This window comes from Genypterus blacodes, unplaced genomic scaffold, assembly GCF_046128005.1.
Source record: "Genypterus blacodes isolate CSIRO-AG114 ecotype Tasmania unplaced genomic scaffold, CSIRO-AGI_Gbla_v1 ptg000055l_1, whole genome shotgun sequence".
Classification (NCBI taxonomy): Eukaryota; Metazoa; Chordata; class Actinopteri; order Ophidiiformes; family Ophidiidae; genus Genypterus; species Genypterus blacodes.
Genome location: NW_027466867.1, coordinates 7,545,150 through 7,567,429, shown reverse-complemented (window position 1 = coordinate 7,567,429; position 22,280 = coordinate 7,545,150). Strand labels below are relative to the sequence as shown.

The following is a 22,280-nucleotide window of genomic DNA, read 5'->3' as shown; positions in this document are numbered from 1 at the left end:
GTGTCAATTATATTGCAGTTATCTGGGAGATAGACAATCTGATATCATGTTTACACATTACCCAATAGATAATAAGAATAGATTTCCTCTCTGAAAGTAAAAATCAGCAAATCTGTGAATGCGCCTCACTTTCTTCCCATCTTTTCTTTCCCTGTGGGGTCTCGCGAGGTAAACATTAAAATTCCCCCACTGCAGTAAACAATATAGTTTACATAAATCCTACTTATGCAAATATGAGAGTCAAACTGTGATACTGTACTAAAAGTGTAGACGGTGGAGCAACGGTAGAGACACAATCACTCCCGCAGGTATAATACTGTTCTCCTTTGTTCCACGATTAGTAAACACAGGGACAAAATACACGGTTTATATAAATATACAGTATAAATGTTACAGTAAAATCAGCAGCTAGCTACCAGTTTATTACTCCAGCAATTATCTGACCGGCTTGTTGTTCGATCATTAGGTAAGCACTTTCCTTACACATCTGAGGTCATACACAGTGAGGATAATGACCGTTCCAGGGCCTATAACTGCTTATACCGTCAATACAACAGCCTTTAAGTTCACAGTTCTTACAGCGCTGCTATAGTAACTCACACGGGCATCGCACAATTTCAATATGAAACCATTACAACATAGGAATAGGTCCTTAATGGTTTCGTGGGGACTATTACGACCGTCACGTGGGGCGGGGGCTGATATGTGTATCGGTTATACTTCTCGTCTCGCCGGTTTGCTTTATGGTTCAGTCTCCGTCGAAGGTTCTTTCGATTTCACTGCGTCTGGCGCCAGATAACGTGAGAGCGCCCGAACGGTAAATCTGCAGGGTTATCAAAGGGCCTGTGTGTGCGCTCGCCCGGGAAGGGACGGGGTTCAATAACGGCTGCCACTCGCTCATTGATTCAAAGATGGAGAAGGGGAGTTGATGGAGGATGCAAATTCCAGGACACGGGTGGATAAACGTTCATTATCCAGCGCTGCATATGACGCGGTGCTAATAGATGACTATCATTGTGCTGTTACGTTTACTGTAGAGGTTCAACTGCTATTTCTGTGGTTCTCAATCCTTGGTCCTGTGGGTCTGATGTGCTCACTTGATTAAGAGATACCTAAACACACCTGATTTAGGTATTTAGGTGCAGGGAGAGTAGGGAAATAAATGCTGTGCGCCCCGAGGAACAGGTGTGAAAAAATTGTTCTATTGCCATTAATCTGTCGTTGGAAAACTCTAAACTCTTGGCAAGTTTAAACAAACTGATTTTGCTGTTATAAGAATAAAAGTGGTCTTATCTCTAGTATCAGACATTAAAACAGCGAGATGCAAGTGTAAATTCACATCACTTTTTCTGTATTATAACAAATTAGTATTATTTCTGTGAGCCAGCAACTTGGCGTAATAATATGTTAATGTGAATTCACTCAGTTGTGCAGTTTCCATATGTAAATCCGTGTCGATAAAGAGGTTAAGACGTCAATTTGTTTTCGGGGGCTGCTGACCTGGAGGGACGCCGGAGGAGATGGTGGACGAGGACAGCTGGCCTTGGCCCTTAGAGGTCATGCCTGCCACTTCGATGGTGTAGGTGGTGAGAGCGGTGAGCCCGGTCACCCTGTACTCCAAGGTGACATTGGGCAGGTAGTGGGTGACCCTGGTGTTGGTGCGGTTGAACTCCTCCCAGGAAATGCGGTAGCCTGTGACGAAGCAGCAGGGAGAGGGATCAGATCAGGAGAAGCGTGTCAGGGAGAATAACTATCTACGGATTGTACAACAGCGTCTCTCAGCCTTGCATGCTGCGCAGGGAGCCAACAGAAATATTAAATTAACTTCATCAAAAAGGGAATATAGGAAATTAAATCAGACTGATTATCCCGTACCCCCCCCTCCCCCCACCCCTCTGCCTGCCCCGCCCCCGCACCCATTCTGCTCACCCTCTCAAAGTTAATGCAATTTGCTCCTCGGCCGGCGGCTCTTTTCATGTGATTACATAAAGCTTTAAGCAATATTTTCATGCCAAATCAATAATTTCATGTGGCAAGGGAGCGCGTTGGTCTCCCTGGGAGAGAGCACGGCGCAATCAGAGAGTGGGAGAGAAAAGCTTGAAAATGCTCCACAATGGGTCTGATGAATCCTTTCAAATCCTTTTTAAACAAACAATGTGAGCGTCAATTTCAGTGCGGCGTGCGCTTGTGTGAGAGCGTGATGCAAACACACCCCAGAGCGTGCCGGTTCCCGAGAGCTTCAGCTGCCTGGGTCAAAGCAAATCAGGTCAAAAAGCAAAGTACGACCGGGCTGACACACTCCACATCGATTTGTCTGCCTCGCCGCTTCTTTGGAGACATTCCACCTTAAGTATAGAAAGCGGTGAGGACGTACCTGTGAGAATTCCGTTCTTCTCGCCAGGCTCGCTCCAGCTGACTTTGAGAGACGTGTCCAGGATCTCGGTGAAGCTCAGGTGGCCGACGGCTCCGGGGGCTGGACGGACACACACACAAACAAGACCAATCAGGACTGAGACATCCTACATAACCACAAGATTGGGACTTTATTTTGATTCAAAGAGTGTTTCGGGGATCAGAGAATGCTGGGAACCCCGCATGATGACAGGTTGACGACAATTAAAGGGTTTTAAAGCCTTAACCAGTGATCTCTAAGGCAACGAGGTCCCAATTACGGTGATCCTTGCTCTATCCTCATTGTGCTTGTTCATTAGCAGCTCTGTACAGCTTTGGTTCTGCATGAATAATACATTTTGCCCAGAGGACGTGTTAGTGTGAGACACCGGTGTCACCCGGGCCGCCGTGGCGAAAACGGGGGGGGAAAGTGAGAGAGAAGTCACTTACTATCCTCGTGCGTCCTCAGGGCCTTGGGTGGGCTGCGGGGGCCGTCGCCCGGCGTGGTGAAACACAACACCGAGGTGTAATACTCGGTGAACTTCTTCAGACCCGTTACGTAACCCACGTGAACGCTCTCCTGGAAGTTTGGTTTCGCTGTTACCATAGCGATGTCTTCATCTCTTCCAGGCTCCCAGGCCAGCAACTAAAAACACACCAGAGAAAGTAAAGAAATAATGAGAGAATGAGGTAGAAAATTGCTCGGAATGCTGAAAACAAAGCATCTAATCATGCTTTTGTGTCTGTTCATACACACACACACACGTTTGTTCTCTCCTGTAGTGCTGCACCGCTCTAAGGAGTTGTTCAGCTATTAGGGAAAACCCACTGAAGAGGTTTCGACTGGGTAGGGAAACTGGCTTTGAGTGGGAGAGAGGAGGACGGGACGAGCTCCGAGAGGCCTCCCACAATGCATCCTGATTGCAGACCCAACAACAACTGGCGAGTAGAAAGTCTGGATTGACCAATTAGGTGCTTAGTGAGTAACGCGTCCAGCTTCCAGAGTGGACAGAGAGGCTTCTGGGACGAGCGGAGTGGAGCGCTGGCAAGAGGACGTCAGGTGGACACAACGGATGCTTGACTGTCCGCCACTTCTCTTTGTTTCTCTCACTCTCCCACTCTCTCCCATTGTTATTTGATCGCCCTTCACACACTTCTATGCCTCTCTCTCTCTTCCTAGTATGTCCTGCTTCTATCACTGTCCCCAGAGAGAAGAGCTACTATCTCAAACTTGAGTTGATTGAGTATATACAGTGACCCCCCCCCCTCCAACCCGGAAAGAAAAACAATGACATCACTGGCTGTCGACGACGTCAAACAGAAACAAATAGAGCTGTGCAAGTGATTTTACAATCCCCCTGTGGGCTCCATTCATTTCAGTGAAGTGCACACGAGAGGCGCCGAGACGGAGACGGACGACGTTCAAGCCCCCGTGACAAAATAATGAAGACATTCATCATGACGTGCATACACATTCACAGTCAACGTTGAGAAAGATGGCGAGTGACCACAGGCTGAAGAATGGACGAGTTAAAGTCCATTGTTCACATTCGCACTTCTCGTCTTCACTCCAGACGTCTCACTGACCTTGTAGCCCTGGTTGATGCCGTTGATGAACTGAGGGTTGGGCGCCATCCAGGTGAAGCGGATGGTCGTGGAGTTGACCGACTCGGCCTGCACGCTGCCAGGGGGGATGGTGGGCACTGGGAGGACGAAAAGGGAGAGAGACAAGAGGGTGAGACGTGAGGGTAAGAGAGCCTTTCAGTGAACTGCTGGAAGTCTGCCTGCATTTATTTTGATGCCAGTATTGATCGGCGCCGCACAGGTTAGACCCGCCATCGCTCATTCTCTTTCTGATATACAATTCTTCACGCTATTCTCACATGAACACGGACGGCAGAAGCGCTGTTACCTCCCTGCAGCGTCCACTCGGTGACCTTGTGGCTGAACGTGCCCAGGCCAGCCCGGTTGTACGCCGCCACCTCGATCTCATAGTTGGTCCAGATGATGAGATCCTCCAGCAGCAGGTTAGTCACCTCCGGGCTGGAGATGTTCTTGATTTGGTTGTCGACGGGCAGACCTTTGAGACCGTACCTGAGGGAGAACAACTCAAGGAATTACAACTGAATGCAAAGAGCCGGCGCTTCATGAACTCCAGCCAAGACCTGCAGTACAGCTGTGGCACTGCAAGGGGGAGACAAAGCACCAGCCAAGTGTGGCCTCAAAAAAAGTGACAGAGCGTAAACACCTGCTGTTTCACTTAGATGTCATAAATAAAACGCCAACCGTAAACTAAACTAATTGCATGTTTACAGACTATACAGTCATTCTGGTGCATTGCCAGCTAAAACCTGCTGGTCTGATGTTTTGAATTTTAGCTCTAACTCAGGCTTCATGCAGAGAGTTTTATAAGGCAGTGAGGTGAATTAACTCAACGGGAATAACGCTGCTTTTACCGCCTGACCCCTTCTTTAACCTTTAGACGCAGATAAGTGGGTCTTACCGGACGGTGTAGCCCCTGAGGACGCCGTTCTGGTGGCTCTCTGGGGGCGGCTGCCACTGGATCATGATGGACTGGTTGGTCCGGCCGCTAGCGATGACGTTCTGAGGTGGGGCGCTGGGGGGCTCCTCTGGGAGAGAGACGCTGTCGGGGGTTGAGTGAGAAATGGGATTAAAGGAGGCGTTTGAAGGCAGATTAAGAGGGCAAAGCGCTGGAATGGGACCATATTTAACTCTAACAGACAATTCAAGCAGATTAAAAAGAAATTACCACGATTAAACATCCTGCTATTAAACTAAATGATGGCATTATATCTCTAATGTTCACCTTTGAGCACTATCGCAGCCCAGATTATAAGCATTCCGACTCTATTCAGCTCAACAAAAGCGACAGTACAATATTTACACTGATAAAGAACCTTGAGCGGCGGAGGAAAGGATGCTTATGAGCAACGGGGAGTGAGATAAGCGACGCTGGCTTAGGATCAAACGCTGTCACAAAGTGTTCAGCGTGAGCCAGATGGAGACCCCCCCCTCCACCATCCCCCCTGGCTCCTCCATGGCTGGGGAGCTGTGTGTATTATCTATCCACAGAGGGAGGGACGGAGGGAATAATCCAAGTTAGCCCAGGCTTAACCCAAACGCAGTATCACACCTAAAACCCCACTTGCGGCTTTGGCAAGGAGTGTGGATCCGTCAAACCAGTCATCTAGGAAACAGATGAGCACGGTCACACTTAATTATTGACAGAGCCGTAAAAATCTGGCCCGTGTCGCCGTAGCCGGATGGGCACTCTACAAAAAAAGAGAGGCCCATAACGATTTGGGCGCCGTGCATCTCGGTTATTCCCCCGAACAGATTGCGAAGTCCGTCTGTCTCACCGGTCTGTCTCTTTGCTGAACTGTCCCTTTCCCACGTCGTTGACAGCGCACAGGCGGAACTGGTAGGAGCGCGCCGGGATCAGGCCGTTGACGGTCACGGCGGTGGACTCCGGCTCGATGCTGGCCAGCAGGATGGCCCAGGGAGCGTCTGTAAACAAAGGGCAAAGCAGGGGAGATGAGGTAAGGTTGTAAGAAAGCCTTGCTACAAAACCCAGGGCTTACTGTTGCCCCTTTGCAAGCAATAAGTTCAAAACATCTTTGCATTAAATATACAACGTGATCGTGGGGGAAAAAGAAGCAATGGAAGAGAGCAAGAACTAGAAGTAGAACATATGCTGCAAAATATATCCATCCAACGCTGAGATTAAAGAAGTATTAGACGTTCCTAATCACTCTCACTGATGGAGCAAATACATTCCTTTTCAAGTCAAGCTTTGCACTTTTAAGTTAAGGCATCAGATCACAGGCCTTCCCTCTCAAAAGAAACATCTTCCTCAAAAAAAGCAGCATTTAACATCTCTCTTCTTTTTTAACTCAATGCAGCAATATTGATCCCCAAGAGCCCCGTTTGCTTTCTTCCCCCAAACCTCAATTCATTCTAAATTATTCATCCAGGTAATGGAAGGCGCAAGCAGGACGGACACGTGACGACTCACTGTTCTCCGAGACTTCCAGGATGTAGCGCATGAGGGGACTGTTGCCATCGAAGGGTTTGGCCCAGGTCAGGTCGATGGCTCTCTTCTCAGATGTGCTCAGCACTGCCGCAGGGTTCTCCGGGGCGTGGGGCAGCTGCCTGTAAGGGACCGGCGGGAAAAACTTGCATAAATAAGGAATCTCTCCTCCCCAGTGTCGCCGTAAATCCACACGGAGCGCTTTTGCTCCCTTCTGCAAATCCGGGGAGCAAAGTTAAGTGTTTTACAACGGAGCGAGATCGGGCCGGGCAGGTGATGAAATACAGGTAGACAAGGCAGTAAAGATGGTTTCTTGTCAAGATGGATAGACTGGCAGAGAATTTGTGATTGATACGAGGGGAGGGAGGATGTGGCTTGAGGGGGAATAAAGAGACGGAGAGGGAGGGGGAAAGGCACAAACAAAAGGCAGGAACAAACGAGTCCAAAGCTGGGAAACATTCATTCATTCCGCCGTAAATTCAGATAAGCCTAGACAGACTGATAGATAAACTGTATAGCAATGAACAGATACAGACAGTAACTCAATCAAAAGGCAGCCAGCCAGCCAAAGAGATGGGCGATATGCAGGCGAAATGAGACGCTGATACGCAAGCGGGCAATCAGTCAGTCAGACGGTCTGGCAAACACAAAGTTAGACGTCTCCTTCTGATTCAATTCAATCTGACTTCTGCTATTGTGAGTGACTGTGTCGATGTGAAACAGCAGCAGGCAGACAGAATAGACAAAGACAACACAGGAGTGTGTGTGTGTGTGCGTGTGCGTGTGTGTGAGAGTAGGGGAGTGCTGGAGATGTCTCGAGGGAGAGGGAGGAAAGGGAAGGTGAGGAAGAACAAGTGTCATTTAAGTGGAAATGAGTCAGAGGTGTCAATAAGAACAGGCAGCATGGCAGAGAAAGGTATAGGTGTGAGAGTGCGCATGTGTGTGTGTAGGAAGGTGTGTGTCCCTGTGTGTGTGTGTGTTTGTCTTCCCTTAACACAGGGTGAAAGAGAAAATAAGACACCGGGGGGAAAGTGCTGATGGAGATGTAGGGGGGCGGTGTCTGGTGTTGGGCGGTCTCACCTGACACGGAGGTGAGCGCTGCGGGAGTCGTTGCCGCCGACGGACGTCACCCTGCAGGTGTAGGTGCCGATGTCGCCCGACCACGTCTGGGAGATGTGCAGGGTGCCGTCCGGGTCCATCCGCATGCGGGGGATGGACTGGACGTTGATCACTCCACCTTCTTTCTCCCACACATGCCTGGAACACAAAAGGAAAACAGATGCATTGACTATTTACTTGTGTGAGTAAATCATCATTTTAGGTCAGGGCAGTTGGTTGCAATTTTTGTGTGTGTGTGCGTGTGGGGGGGGGGTGTGGGGGGGCTTCTACAGGTTTTACCTCAATATAACATTTGCTAAATAATGAATCTATAAGAAGTGGAGCACAGGTGGAATAGTTGGTGAGCAGATGTATTCATGATAAAAAAAACAGTAGTTAAAACAAGATCATGAATTATGCCACCTACAGATTGCGTAAAAACAGCAATTTTTTGAAGCAGGACATCATTTATATATATGTTTACACATTTTTGTTGTTTTGGTTCTAAATTTCCAGCAGTGTTAGAGTTTTGCCACAGGCTGTTTTCAGGATGCAGGCGGTCAGCGGATGCGTCTCACACTGTGATCTTGGGCTACAGTTTTGGATCGAAGAGGAGTCAAATCTGTACTTTCTGTCCGAACCTTCAAACCACCCAATAGCTAGATTGTCGGTTTTCTCCCGTTTAATAATTAACCAGCTCAGATGATGTGAATGCTCGCTTTTTGACATGAAGGGTTCTGTGTGTGTGTGTGTGTGTGTGTGTGTGTGTGTGTGTGTGTGGGGAGTTAATGCCTCCGCACACAAACCTCCATGAATTTGCTATTAATGAAACATTTCATCTGGCTCCCCTCTTGTCTCTTCAAACCAGCCACCAGAGCGGCACCGCGCTCATATCATAGCAACTGAGCGCCGCATATCAAACACGGGAGTCGTCACCACTACACAGTGCAAACATTGCTTCAGATGTTCTCCCTCTCATCTACGCATAAAGGGACAGAATGGGCGACTGATCGCTGCTGATGTTAGCCGGTGACAAGCTTGCAGTCGAGTTCAGAGGAAGGAGAGCATTTGATTTTTTTTTGGTGCTGTGAACTCAAAGTGACAGACGAAACAAGCGCGGTGAAAAGTAGAAGTTACTGCACGCAAGTATTGAATATTGTTGTTGGAATCTGCCAAGGTCGTCCCTCATGGCTGAAATGGCTCCATCAGTTTTCCTCATGCACTGGGAGAGTTCAAGTCCCGTTGTGAACCTCTCGCTGAGGGTCAGATAGACTGTGGTAGACGAAGCTTTCAATCGGTTATTGGCAACGGACCCTCGGGGGACAGGGAGGGGGACTCAGGAGAGGCAGAGAAGAACTGCCGCTGTTCTCGCTTTGAGGAGAGGAGATAGTGGAGATTTGGGGAGCTTCTGGTTGAGATACTTCCTGGACTCCTCCATGGGGAGACATGTCCAACCGAGAGGAGACAAGAGGGCAGTACCCAGAATACTCCTGAAGACTTGAGATCCCCCAGGAAGCGCTGGAGGACACAGCCGGGGGAGTAACTCCTCGCTGAAATGATTGATGGCCACGTAGGTGCTGTGTGTGTGTGTGTTGGCCAGTGTGTGTTGGTGTCCTACCTGACAGTCAGACTGAGATCGTGTGTGACTCCGCAGGTCAGGATCGCTTTAGTTCCTTTGATAACACTCTGGTCTTGCGGCGGGGTGGTAATCCGGGTGCGAGCTGCCGGAGCACAAGGAGCAGCAGAAACAAATATGAGAAGAGGAAAACAGTGAGAGACACATTTGGAAAAACTCATTCCAACAAAAATAACATGCTGCTGTTTTGTATATTTCTCCCTGTCAGACGAAAAACACCTCCGTGATAATTCAAAACTTGCAAACAAGCGCGCCTTTGTATCTGAGAGAAGCGTGTGTGGCTTTGTTATTCAGTGGCACGACCTCGTTTTTCAGCCTCTGCCAAACAGACTCACGCTGCGTTCACCGCTGTTATTTTCCTGTCTTTTCCACCCATCAACTCAGACGATTTTTTATTTCATCAGAGGAATGAAAGCAGCCGGCTTACTTTGACACGAAACAGTGTTCACCGCTTGTTATAGAAAAAGGACTGAAAACAGCCGCTGCGGCCTTCGTTTAACCCCGGCGCTGCTCACCCCACACCACCAGGTCGGCCGCGGCCTCGTCGATGCCTCGGGAGTTGCTTGCCATGCAGGTGTAGGTCCCGGCGTCGGAGATGTGCGAGGGCGAGATGAGCAGGCTCCCCGATTCCAGGAGAGTGAACCTGGGCAGCTGCACTGAACCGCTGGCCAACACTCGCTCGCCTGAATGGGAGGATGAGAGGAGAGGGAGGAGGGGAGAGGAGGAGGAGGAGGAGGAGAAAGAGGAGGTAAATGAGGTCAGGGTCTGCATGTTCTGGCACTCTGATGCAAGAGTTATTCCAGGTAAAGGTGTCGAATCAGGCTTATTATGTCAAACCACAGGAAGCTTTTATACAGAGTGTGTGTGTGTGTGTGTGTGAATGTGTGTGTGTGTAACAGACCTTTCTGCCAGGTGATAGCGGGTCTTGGAGCGCCCGACGTCTCGCAATGCAGGATGACTGACATGCCGTCGATCACAGTGCTGTCTGAGGGTCCGGCTGTGATATTCGGGGCAATGCCTGAGGGAAGACACACACACACACACACACACAGAATAAAGAGGCAGCACAGCGGAGGGAGAGAGCACGTGAGAGGGTGAGAGAGCAAAACGTCTGCGGCAGAACCTCACTTCAGGTGTGTTTGTAGCTGGCAACAGCCGTCAATGCTCTAATTTCCCAAAACAAAATAAGAGAGAGATATACACAGAAAGAACTGTGAGTGAGAGAGAGAGAGAGAGAGAGAAAGAGAGAGAGAGAGACAACAAGAGACAGATAGTGAGGAAAATATGTAGATAAGTGAAATCGTTATTTTTTGATATGCAATAAATCAAAGCTTTTTAACGGGGATGACAGCAAAGTGTAGGAGAAAAGGAGGAGGAGGGGGAGGAGGAAGAGGAGATGGAGATTAGGGAAGCAACGGCGCAATTGTGACACGTGAGTTGGGAAGGAGTGAAGAGACGAACGTGTAAATGTGTTGAGGAAAGGCAGACGATAATAGATCTGGAGGGCAGGGAGAGATGGACAGGAGGAGAAGTCAGACTGAGAGAGAGAGAGAGAGGGAGGGAGGGAGGGGTGAGTAGTGTGAGAGAATTTCACGAATTCAGCGAAGGCTACAAAAGGATGGAGACAGAAATTAGATGTCGGAAAAACTTGCTGGGCCAGATTTAAGAGTACAAACGATCCTCTAATCCCAGCGGCGGCGGCGGCTCATTCACAAAAACGTTCACGATTCCACAAGCTGCAGTGTTTCCTTTAAGGTTAGCATGGAACAAATAACATCTAATCCTTAAAGAGGGAAGACAGACACTTTTCAGCTTTTTTTTAAGAACTAAATCGTAAGAGTGACAAGATGGTCTCCATGGCGACCGAGAAATCACAATCTCGCCGCTCAGCAGATTTATCCGATGCTTGAAATGACAAGAAATAGCTTTGATTCTCGACGCAACACAATGCTGTCACGCTACTTCACACCTCAGTCACAGCATTATGGCGCGTCTGTCACACTGCTAGCACCTTCAAATCAGAGAATGCATCTAAGACAAAGACAAACTCCTCACATTTTCTTCCTCACTTTGCTGTCGCTGCAGAAAAGTTAAAGTTCCGAGCACATATAGGAAGTTGAGCCAAAGAAAAAGGGTGAGGACGAAAACAAATGCACCCTTTCTGTACTCAGACGCTGCCACAGCGTACCACTACATACACTCGCACCACGGTTTGAGAAACCTCTGCGTACGTACTGGTCACGGCCAGGTAGGTGTTGGTCTGGACTTCGCCTGCGTGATTGCGGGCGAAGCACTGGAACATTCCGGTGTCGTCGGGCAGGAGGCCGTTGACCTGCAGGCTGCCCCCCGCCAGCACCCTGTACCTGGGCGTCTTCACCGGGTTGATGGGCACGGCGTCCTTGTACCACACGATTTCTGGCTGGGGCACCCCTGGGATTGAGCAAGCGAGAGAGAGAGAGAGAGAGAGAGTCAGAGAGAGAGAGAGAGAGAGTCAGAGAGAGAGAGAGAGAGTCAGAGTGATACATTCCCCTTCACGTTTTTCCGCCTTTAATCTTGTAAATTCATTTTAAATCCAATTACAAGAAACATGTATTTCAATTATTGTGATTGGTCTCATAAATGTCAACCGTTACGCAATCACACAATGCTCTTCCACATTATGTCGATAATACAATCATGTTTATGCATGAATCTCAGGAAAAAACAGGACCCACCATTATTTCTAATGGGAGTTACGAATTCGACTCCTACTGTGTCAATGTTATTCACATACACACAGGCACACACACACACACACAGTGCCCACCTCGTGCCTGACAGGGTATGTCCACCACCTTCTCCATCTCAGCTGTGATGTGCTTCTCCGGCTCCTTCACAAACTGCGGCGGCTCTGAAAAGAAAGAGTGCGAAGGGGGGATACTGAAAAAACGCAAGATTACAGTGAAGCGGCTTGCGAAAATTACTATCTGCCTTGTGTCAGATTTCCTTACACACCATTCATTTCCTGCCCCCCCCCCCCAAATTGCATAAGTGTGCGTTTGGGATATTAGATAACGGAGAAAATCAAATAAATCTCTACGCTATAGCAAATAATGATTTCAATGTCTGCTTCCCCGCCCATGTTGAAGCTGAGAGGTTCAGTTTCGCCGCATCGAGGGAGAAATCTCACCTCGTGCTTTGAATCATATCGCAACCTTGAAAACATCAAGCGCTACAGCGAGAGGGAATGAAAGTGACTCGAGCGTTGCTATTAAACAGTTTCTCCAGGGCGACAATTAGCATTTTTCTCTCTCTCTTCCCTTTTAGGTCAATGACAACCTTCCCGCTTTCTCACTCTGCAACTATGCCTTTTCATCGCTGTAACTACGACAACCCGCAAACCTGATGCATTCCAGTGATTTACGTGTACTTCCTTACCTAACACGAGTAAGAAGGCCCCGGCGCTGACAGACGGCACGCTGCTGCTGCGGAGGATGGCCTCGCACTCGTAGTGGCCGGCGTCGCTCACCACGGGGCTGAGGATGGTCAGCCTGCGGTTGAAGTCGCTCAGGCCGGTGGTCACCAGCACGCCGTTCTTGCGCCACGTGATGCTCAACTTGATGAGAGGCCTGAGGAGGCAGGAAAGGGGGCGATTGAATAGCAGCTTTCTCTTCCTACTATACAGAACACAGACCTGCTTGTGTGTCCTACCCCTCCTCCCCACCCAGTCGGTGACCTCGTGTTTACCTTGCGTTCGCCACACACTCCATCGTGACCTCGGAGGTGCCCGTGACCACGCTGGTGTTCCTTGGAGGGATGATGATGGTGGGGGCGATGGGGTCTGCTGGACCGCCTACATCTGGACGGACGGACGGACGGGAATACAGATTGTGAGATTTCTACATAACACATTCCCGGTGCGTTCGCTGTCAGATCCGGTGCCGTGCTTCTGGCCAGCGACGTGTCATTCCCTTCATTTCCGCCCTCTGCACTCTCTCCGAATGCTCAGCCGTGTGAAATATTGAAACTGACCACTGCACACACTGTATCCAGGCTCTGACAGAGGGATGAGCCGAATAGGACGTGATGGCGCGGTGAATGTGTATAATAAGATGTGTGTGCTGGTGAAGAAGGAACAAGGGAAACGCTGCCGGACCCAAAGGTAAAGAGGTTAAAGCGCGAGTCCGTCTATGTGTGTCGACGTCTATATTAGCGGGAGCAATTTATGTTTCAGTGCGTGGGTGTCAGGCGAGGGGAGTCTCTGCCGCTTGATGTGTGTCATGTCTGTGATAAACTTGCACTGATCTGTCAATCACCTCATGCCCTGGGCCTGTGCTCGTGGCGGCACGTGTCAGACGAAGCTTCAGGCGCTGTCACGGCTCAATCACACCCATCCTGGGGTCATTAGATGGAGAAGGAGGGCATGTGCGCGCTTGTGAACACACAGCTCACTTCAGCAGGATCAAAGTCTGGATAATACTGTGTTTAATTGAATAATTTAAGCGTTATCCTAAGAACGCAATCCACTGACAGGTAACTACTGCCTCCTTTGTGTTCTCTCCCTTTTGTCCTTTCTCTTCCTCCCTTAGGTAGCGAGCGCCGGAGCAGAGGAAAGCTCATGAGACGTTCAGTGTCAGGGGTGTCTCTGCAGGAACAGCTGCTGTGGCAGATACTCACTGACTCATATGCAACTGCACACAGAACTGTGGAAGATGCATAACACTGTGAATGTGTGTATATGTGTGTGTGTGTTTTGGGATGTGCAAATACTTTAATATGTGAAGCACATGTGCATCGCTCATGATGCATGCTGTGTTTCCCCAAGTCGTGCCAAGATGACTCCCCACCAGGCTCTCCATCTAACCTGAACCAGCCATATGTGACATACTGTCTCCCACACACACACACTCATATCCATCTTCCTCCGAGACTGTGTGCAAGGGTGAGCGTGTGTGTGTGTGTTTTGCAATGCTGCTATAATCAAATCTGCCTCTGCTCTCCATATGTGCCATAGGCTACGTCTGCTCCTTTATGCTGTCAGCTATAATATCTCATCCTCACCCTTTACAATCACTGTGGACGCCATTCAACTATGTCACAATATTGTGTCTGTTTCCTCTTATAACTCAGTCTGATGAGGCGAAGCAGTGTGTGGACACGGCTACCAATCTTTAAAATGTATAGGTATATAATCATATTTACACATGGAGGGTGAATAAATGGTATCTTAGAAGTTATGCGTGCGTAGGGTTCCACTACTCACTCTCCACTGATAAGGTGATGGGCTGGCTCGTCTTGTTCTCTCCATTCTTGTCGTTCACCGCCTGTACGTAGTAGCGTCCGGCGTCCGGCGCCACCGTGGACAGGATGACCAGCGTGTTGTCGAGAGTGATGGCGCTGAAGGGGGGGACAAAGCAGAGGACATGGTTTGGACGTTAGAGTGAGTGGTGATGAAGATGTCCTCTCTTCTTTGATCATCATTCCCTGGTTTGAGGTTGAGCGGCTCTGTTCTGAATAATAAGCAGATTCAGGCTTGAGATGTTTCATTCTTACACACCCTTGGATTTTTAACAACCTGCCAATGCAACATTTGTTCCTATGATTGATTGATGTCTTGATTATTAATGATAAATAAGTATTGAAAGAAGTACATGATCCATTTATTGAGTTACATTTTATTAGAAAGCCGTACTCAATACTCCAGAGAAATCGGATCAATTAATATACTTCATAATTAAACCGATCCTTCCCAGATTGTGTGTGACTGTGTGTGTGTGTGTGTGTGTGTGTGAAGTCCAGCCATGTGTCCACGCCTCACTTGATCCGGTGTTTGAAAAGGGCATTAAACATTTGAACATTTTAATTACACCGTTCAAGCAGCATTAGCCATATTGATTTACAATGTGTAAACAATGTGTTGCTGCTGACCGGGCAGGGCGGGAATATTGACGACCTCTCCCGTTCATACTTGTACTCACGGCGCCATTCTAAAATATGACGGCTCGGCATAATAACCCCTCCTCCGGCTTCTAATTGGCTATTTGTACCCCCTCTGTTTCCTATGGACCAAATCTCTCTAATGTATTTTGGCAGGGTTCTACTTTTGGCAATAAACATTAATGTAGTCTTGGTCGACTGCTGGAGGGATGATTGAATAAATACGTGCAGATCCATTATTCAGCAGGTGTTCTATAGGGTCTAATACCTGGTGTCCTGTTGTCTCTATTAAGTCCTCCCATGGTCTCTCCCCTTGTCAATGTACCAAGCAGTGAGGCAAAACCAACTCCCCCCCCCCCCCCTTCTCTGCTCCCTCATGTTCCAACCTCCTGACTGTGTTTACAATCAATATTTTCTTATTATCTGTGCCTGTTCGACAATCTGGAGGGAGATAGCACGTTCCAACTCGGTGCCTCCTTCCACATGTATCTCCCCCTCAAGCCTCATCCCTCCATCGACTGCGACCTCCTACTGCCTTTATTTTCGCCGCTACTAAAAGCTGGTGTGGACACATGGGGGGGTGGGGGGGAAGAATGTTTGGTAACCCCGAGGCACAAACACAAACACTGACACTCGAAAAAGAAGCACATTCCTGACATTTGTTAAGCCACATACTGGCTCAACTACAGGAAAACAATGCGTCCAATGCCATCGCCAAGCTTGGGTCTCTCTGAATAATAAAGTGGGTGACAGCACTCCATTTGTCCCATTTGTCCCATTTTGTTTCCTATATACTTTAATTTCACCATGCTTGTTGTTGTTGTTTGAGCCACAACTCCCTCGGTAAATGCTCACACACACTATACCAGGTTTGCTTGTGTTTGCATTGAATTTTGTTACAGCTCACATCCAACATTTCTGCTTAAACTAAACAGACAGGTATTAAGTTTAGTTATTTATTGGTTCATTCAGTTCAGCATTTCATACGGTTCAGTTCCATGACCATGTGTTGCCTTCACTTCCTCTATTTATGCTTTCGTGACCTCATCAGTGAGGTCACACACCAGCTCAAGTGTATAGGGAGAAGAGCGTCTTGTTATGTGTTATGGTTTGGAATTGTGTTGTTGGCATTGGTCCAACTATAAGTCATTAGGGGATAGATAGATGAAAGTTGAGTTTAGATGAATTGAGATTTGTTCAGTTGAGCTGCGTTTAGTGTGTTAAGTTGTTTTATTTATTTTTGCACATGTACCACGCTGCACCTGATCAATAGAGCTCATTTATTGCTCAAGTAAGAGGTTTTAGAGTCTGCCTCCTACTTTTCCAGCTACCCCGACCAGGCTTCCCCTACATGGACAAACAAATCAATGGCATCAAAATGTTGTCGCCCCCACTGTGCTTTGTAGTGTTCATGTTTGATTTTCCTTTGACTCCCTCTTCAAACCTTTCAGAGTGTCTCTCGGCAAAGCTAAATATGGAATAGCACCAATCTTCGTAATCTATAATGAACAAAACCTTCACAATCAGCGTCCAGAGATCTGTGCTGTCGGGGGGATAATGACTTGCTCTGTTGACGGGGTCTCACTGCGAAAAGCACAGACCCCCCGCAGCGCAGACATCAGCACCGTGTTTTCGCGTTTGGCTCTCGATGACCGCTTCTACCTTCTCCCCTTCTCCGCTCTCTACCCCACAGCACTCCACCAGCTATTCATTCCTCCGTGCTGACCTGCATCTCAGCCAGTGGGGGATCTGAGCGCCTGCTGTTCCCTATCAAGGGAGCCAGAGAGCTAACGAGGAACTGAGAACAACAGTGATTCAAATGGGGGGAAGAAAGTAGTATACACGAGAACACACATGTGGGTTTGCACTGTGTGAGGCAAAGCGTCAAAGCTGTGCACGCTGTGTTTAGCTACCTGTGCTGTTCCAGTACGATGACTTATGAGATCCATCTCACTGACTGATTGATTCTGGAATACCTCTGCACAGAGCCACAGCCTTCTCATTTGGGATTCCCGGGCCGTGCGGAGACTGAAAACAGTCTTCCTAAAGGGGCTCGGCAGGCCGCAATGGCTCCAGCTTATGATCTGCGGTAAATATTTAATACTGGCTCACTGGCGCGGTGACATCCTGGACGCATGGCCATGAATTATGGATCCCTCAGGGGGGACGTGGGCAGAGCGGAAGTGTCCGAAACACTAAACGGATCCCAGGTGATTCCCCGGGACCTTTCCTAGAAATGGGGACACGGCTCGGGATTGAACTTCTTTGGGCTGTCATTGGAGGAGCTGTTAACGATGAATACATTGCGGCGCTGAGGTAAAGGAGGCAGCGCTCGACCATGACCTACTGTTAGGAGACACTTTCCTCTCCGGGACGCTATAGAGCGTGACGCGGCGAGCTCAATCTTCAAGGCGCTTCTTCAACTCAGTGTTTTCCCAACAACTACCATCACTATCCCATCAAAACACATGCTAAACTAATTCTCAGCCACTCATCATCATCATCATCCACATTTGATCTTTAATTAACCCCCCTGGCTGAGTATTCTTCCTCCCTCGCTTGTTGGTGATCACGGTGGCCGAGGTCTGATGGAATGCAGCGACTAAACACGGCGCAGCACAAGGAAGCAGATGGAAAAGTTCAGATTTTTGTTTCAGCATGCTCCTTCTTTTGATAGATATCATTCTCTCGCTGATTGCATTTCAGGCCACGTCCCTCTCATCTTCCCCCCGAGCAGCTGTCCGTGGCTCGCCGGTTGCGGTGGCGTGCGAACGTACCCCCAAAGGAGCAGGAGCATTCATCAAGTCACAGAAACTTCAAGCGATACAGAGGAATCAGATATGTGCGGACACGCCTCTGTCTGTCTCTCTCTCTCTCTCTCTCAGTTGTTGTTTGGTCCCTTGTCTTCCCTTCTAATGCTTTTGTTTCATTCCAAACTTCTTCTCCGTCATAATTTCCTGGACGGAGCTGCGGTGCACACCAAAGGCCTGGTGATGTGGAATGCGGTGGCGTTCGCAGCTCCTCCGGTGGCGAGGAGCGATGTTAGCTTCACATGCCATTACTTTCCCCAATGAATCTACTTACAGGAGCCAAGGGTGAGCTTCCACTGACTGCTGGCCAGATAATGATACTGCAGCACATTAATCAATAATAATAATGAGGATTTATGTTGGGTTGAAATAGAGATGTGGAAGTGAAATGCGTCATTTGCCGCTTGCTGCCTCCCCTCCCTGATTTTGATTACAGCAAATAAATTAAATTAGGGGCGAAATGAAATAAACAATGTTACAGGCTTCACCTCTAGAGGGCGACATGGCGCACGAGCTCCCTGGACTTCGTATCTGGGGATTTGTGCGAATATCTTGTCATTTTCATCCAGCGTGACAAAGCCATGGCTTGTACGAACACACAAACACACACACACACCCCCACTGGGGAGTGTTTTGGCATCCGTCGTGGCTGTCCCTCTCTGTTGGGCCTAACTTCGGTCTGCAGCCTCAGACATCCATTATCATCACAAGGCGACAAATGGCCCCTGGATGGCCGACGGTCTCTCCCCCAGGAGGGAGACAGAGAGACAGAGAGAGAGGGGGAGACGGGGGTGTTGGCGGGGCTGAGGTACGACTCGGAAACCCAGCCAGATGAAGGAAAACAAAGGGAGAGAGTTCAGGTAGCCCCACAGCTCGATGGACCTGTGATAAGAAAGCCACAGCTCCTGGGGATGGCGAGATGAAGAGCGGGAGCGACGAGGGGGGGAGTGTTGCTCACGAAAACAGCCACTTGTTTTCTCACCGGGGGCACAAACTGGAGATTTGTGGCTCATTGCTCCGCTTTGTTTCCTACCACTGGCTTCAGGGTTCAGAAAACGAATTCCAGCACAGAAAGGACGAAAAGTAGAAGGAGACTGAAATATTCCGAAAGGTCAAACTCTCCCGTGGATGTGAACTTCAGGACGGGCATTAATTCATGACTCCATCTCTCTCTCCTCGTAAATGGCGCCGGAGCTAATTCTCCTTGAGATCCCTTCCCCTTTTTGACCCGCCGGTTGTCGCCGGTTCGTGACTCATTCTGGGCAGCTGGTCACAGGGAATGTGCGGGGAGAGAGGGTTCGGCTATTCGCTGAGCAACGTGAATAATGAGGAATCCATAGCAGACTGACAGGAACCCAAGCATCACACGCGGGGCCATTAATTGATCAGTGGCTCGAGCCGATTACTCAGAGGTAATGTGTGTGTCTGTGTGTGTGTGTGTGTGTCAGGGATGTCCCCCTACTGACTTTCCTCGGTCGGGCTCGGCCTTCCGTCTTCGCCGACATGTCTACAAGGTTGTTTTCGGTGCAACACAGATAAATCCATGCTTAAATGTCAGTGGGAAGAGAATAGTATCTGGAAGAGGAAACATACTAGTTGGATGTGATTTGTTGTCAGGGGTGAAACACACACTCCACCCGGCTGCCATCTGATCCCATTCAAATGTGTTTACCTTCCGATTACACACCACAGTATGTCTCCTAAACAACACAACAAATCGTGCCAGCTGAAAAGAAAACACCCTTACAAATAGATTTCATTGGATAAAGGAGGAATAACGAATAGGATGGATAAATAAGTGCTTCATCTGGCGTGGCGCTCGACGTTACGGATCCAGGCTGAAGCGATCCGTCGCAAAGGTCAGTCAGAGGATCTAACTCGCGTCGAGATATCGGCAGCCGGAAGCAGAGAGAGCACAGGATGTACTGGAAGTTGAACGCGACGAAGCGAGCGAAGACAAAACCGAAAAGGAAAAAAAAAGAATCCTCAAAGTTAGTGGGCGTGCTGAGACAGGGAAGAGAAGTCTTTGGCCCATGCCAAGAACAACAGCTGCAGAGGCGACGCGGCGAAGAGCGAAGAGTCACACGGACACAGCGAGACACTGATTAGCCGAGAGGAACTGGCAAGGAGATAGAGGGACGGAGAAAGGGAATTCGCTTCCTTTACAGTCCGCCGGCCTTCATCCCTGACGCCTCTTTGAATATTCCCTCCTTCATGTTACACCATTTACTTAGAATCCGATCGGCACAAAGCATAAATTTACCGCCGAGCGATTTCCAAGCTGTGGTGACGCTCTACTGCGGGAAGAAATTGGGTCCCCTGACGCACTTTAAAGAGGAGACTGCTGCTGTCCTGACGCAGTCTCACCTGGGAATATCATCACCACGCCAGAGATACAACAGCCCGTAAAATAACCCGCATTGGGCGCCACGGGCAATTTTATTAGCCGTTTGATTGGTTGGAGGTGATTACTGTGGTTATTCTGGGTCTCTCGCCCCCCCCCACACACACACACACACCCTCGCCCCTCGCCTCTTCCCCTATCCCCTATTGTAGAGGTGTGATTAAGCAGAGCACAGAGAGAGGCAGCAAGGGGAGCCCCCCTGGAGAGCCTGCAAATTAAAGTTATGACACCTGAGGAGAGAGCCAGGGAGAGGAAGGTGACGAGGAAGGAGGCAGTGCAATAGAGGAAGTCTCAGGGGTATTGGAAAGGAAAGTTCACGGCCGTGGTAGCAGTTCTGTGTCATGTTCTCTTCTCGGCGACGGCGTGAGACCGCTGTGCTCCGCCTACGAAACGCTGCCGGAAGCTGAGCGGGGAGGGATCGGCGAGCTCACACTGCTGAGAAGCATTACGAGCAAGAAGCCATCGGGACAATGTTAAGAGTGGCAGCACGGCTGGCGGTTGCCCCGGAGACCTGCAGTCCTCAGAAAGGACCTTTCATCAAGGTTACATTAGTGGTTTGGTGCAGAACTCCGTCTCTCTCTCTCTCTCTCTCTCTCCCTCTCTCCACAGAGACTTTTTGATGCCTCTCAATGCCAGTGGCACGAATCAAATTCAATTAAATGATTTTCAATGAAGAAGAAAAAAAAAAGGCAGCCTGTTATCAAGCGTGCTCATTTGCACACAGTGACCTTGGTGGTGCACGCGTGGAATTAGCGCGCTCGGAGCTAGAGGGGTAAGGAAGGACGGGGGTGCAGGTTTGAGCACAATGAGGTGCGCACAGTGGGTGGCCTGTAATGGAGAGAGAGCAAGGGAGCGAGACAGAGAGAGAGAGAGAGAGAGTGAGAGAAGGAGAAATGTGCTTCTTCTCTGCTTCTCAAAGATATGCTGGATCCAGTTCGGAAAGCCTAATCCTTGAGTGTTTCATTTTACCCTCCCAGGCGTGTAAGACAGTCACTGTTATGGACACGGAGACGAGTCACTGACATGTTCTTTCATTCGGATTTTCCAACAGGGAACAAAGATGGAATGTCGCCGTTCTCTGTCGCTGCATGATAACCCACGATGAGGGCGCCTGATAAGTTGAGATACACTCAACCCCAGGGGAAGGTCACACCCCCCCCACCCTCCACCCAGCCTGTACGGTGAAATGCAGATGTGATGAGATGAGATGGGGGATAAGTGAGGGGCAGGTACACGGAATTGTGTGTTAGACCTTGAACGTTAAGTGGCCAGAATGAATATAAACGCCGTCATCGTTTTAGGAGTGAAATTGTGAGAAATAGCTCTTACCGAGACAATTTCAGATATTTCTTCAACGTATAGCACGGCAATGAATTTTACTTTCAATTTCCGTGCTTGTTAGATTGGGCACCGAGCGGACTGGAGGAGCCTCTTTTACTCGGAAGCAATTATGCTGCAGCTCTCCGTTTGGCCCACAGCAACTTGGAGAGGGACGATCTTTCTCTCGCTCTCTCTCCCGCTCCAATCCTCCGCGCGCTTACACAATTTGAGTTTCAAAGCAAAGAGAATAGGAGAAGCAACCCACCCCCTCCCCCCCGACGGGTTCTTGTGGCGCAGCTGATGTCCAACCGCAGAAACACACAGCCTCCATGTTGAGACTCTGTCATAGAGGGCGCGGAGGGAGAGCGGGATGAGATCAAATGGGTTTCAAGGGGGGATTTCAGAAACCTCAGTGATGGAGCTTTAGTTTACCCAGGAAATCCACAGAAATGATAAAAAAAAGGCATAAACAGAAGGAGAAAAAGGCCGGAGAGGACTTACATGCGGCTGCTGGGGGGGATCTTGCGTCCGTCTCTGTACCAGGTGACCTGCGGTTGGGGGAAGCTGCGGATGCGAGGGGCCGGGACAACGGCTCCCTCGCCCTGCGACACCGACTGCGAGCGTTCGCCCTCCTCGAAGCTTCCCATGACTGCG

General features: G+C 49.2%; 1 protein-coding gene across 1 annotated transcript in view; it reads right to left on the bottom strand.

Annotated features, from left to right (window-relative positions):
* The window catches only part of sdk2b (sidekick cell adhesion molecule 2b), a 56,506-nt gene that overhangs the window by 23,443 nt on the left and 10,783 nt on the right, over positions 1-22,280 (bottom strand). Inside the window, exons 3-20 of the mRNA XM_076152016.1 lie at positions 22,128-22,275; positions 14,419-14,552; positions 12,903-13,014; positions 12,594-12,784; positions 11,983-12,066; positions 11,412-11,606; positions 10,078-10,194; positions 9,692-9,859; positions 9,159-9,261; positions 7,523-7,699; positions 6,428-6,564; positions 5,772-5,919; positions 4,895-5,035; positions 4,304-4,485; positions 3,979-4,094; positions 2,842-3,037; positions 2,375-2,473; positions 1,501-1,692 (exon numbers count right to left, since the gene is read on the bottom strand). Of these exons, the coding sequence (XP_076008131.1) occupies positions 1,501-1,692; positions 2,375-2,473; positions 2,842-3,037; positions 3,979-4,094; positions 4,304-4,485; positions 4,895-5,035; positions 5,772-5,919; positions 6,428-6,564; positions 7,523-7,699; positions 9,159-9,261; positions 9,692-9,859; positions 10,078-10,194; positions 11,412-11,606; positions 11,983-12,066; positions 12,594-12,784; positions 12,903-13,014; positions 14,419-14,552; positions 22,128-22,275 (2,640 nt within the window). The remainder of the gene's footprint in view (positions 1-1,500; positions 1,693-2,374; positions 2,474-2,841; positions 3,038-3,978; positions 4,095-4,303; positions 4,486-4,894; positions 5,036-5,771; positions 5,920-6,427; positions 6,565-7,522; positions 7,700-9,158; positions 9,262-9,691; positions 9,860-10,077; positions 10,195-11,411; positions 11,607-11,982; positions 12,067-12,593; positions 12,785-12,902; positions 13,015-14,418; positions 14,553-22,127; positions 22,276-22,280) is intronic.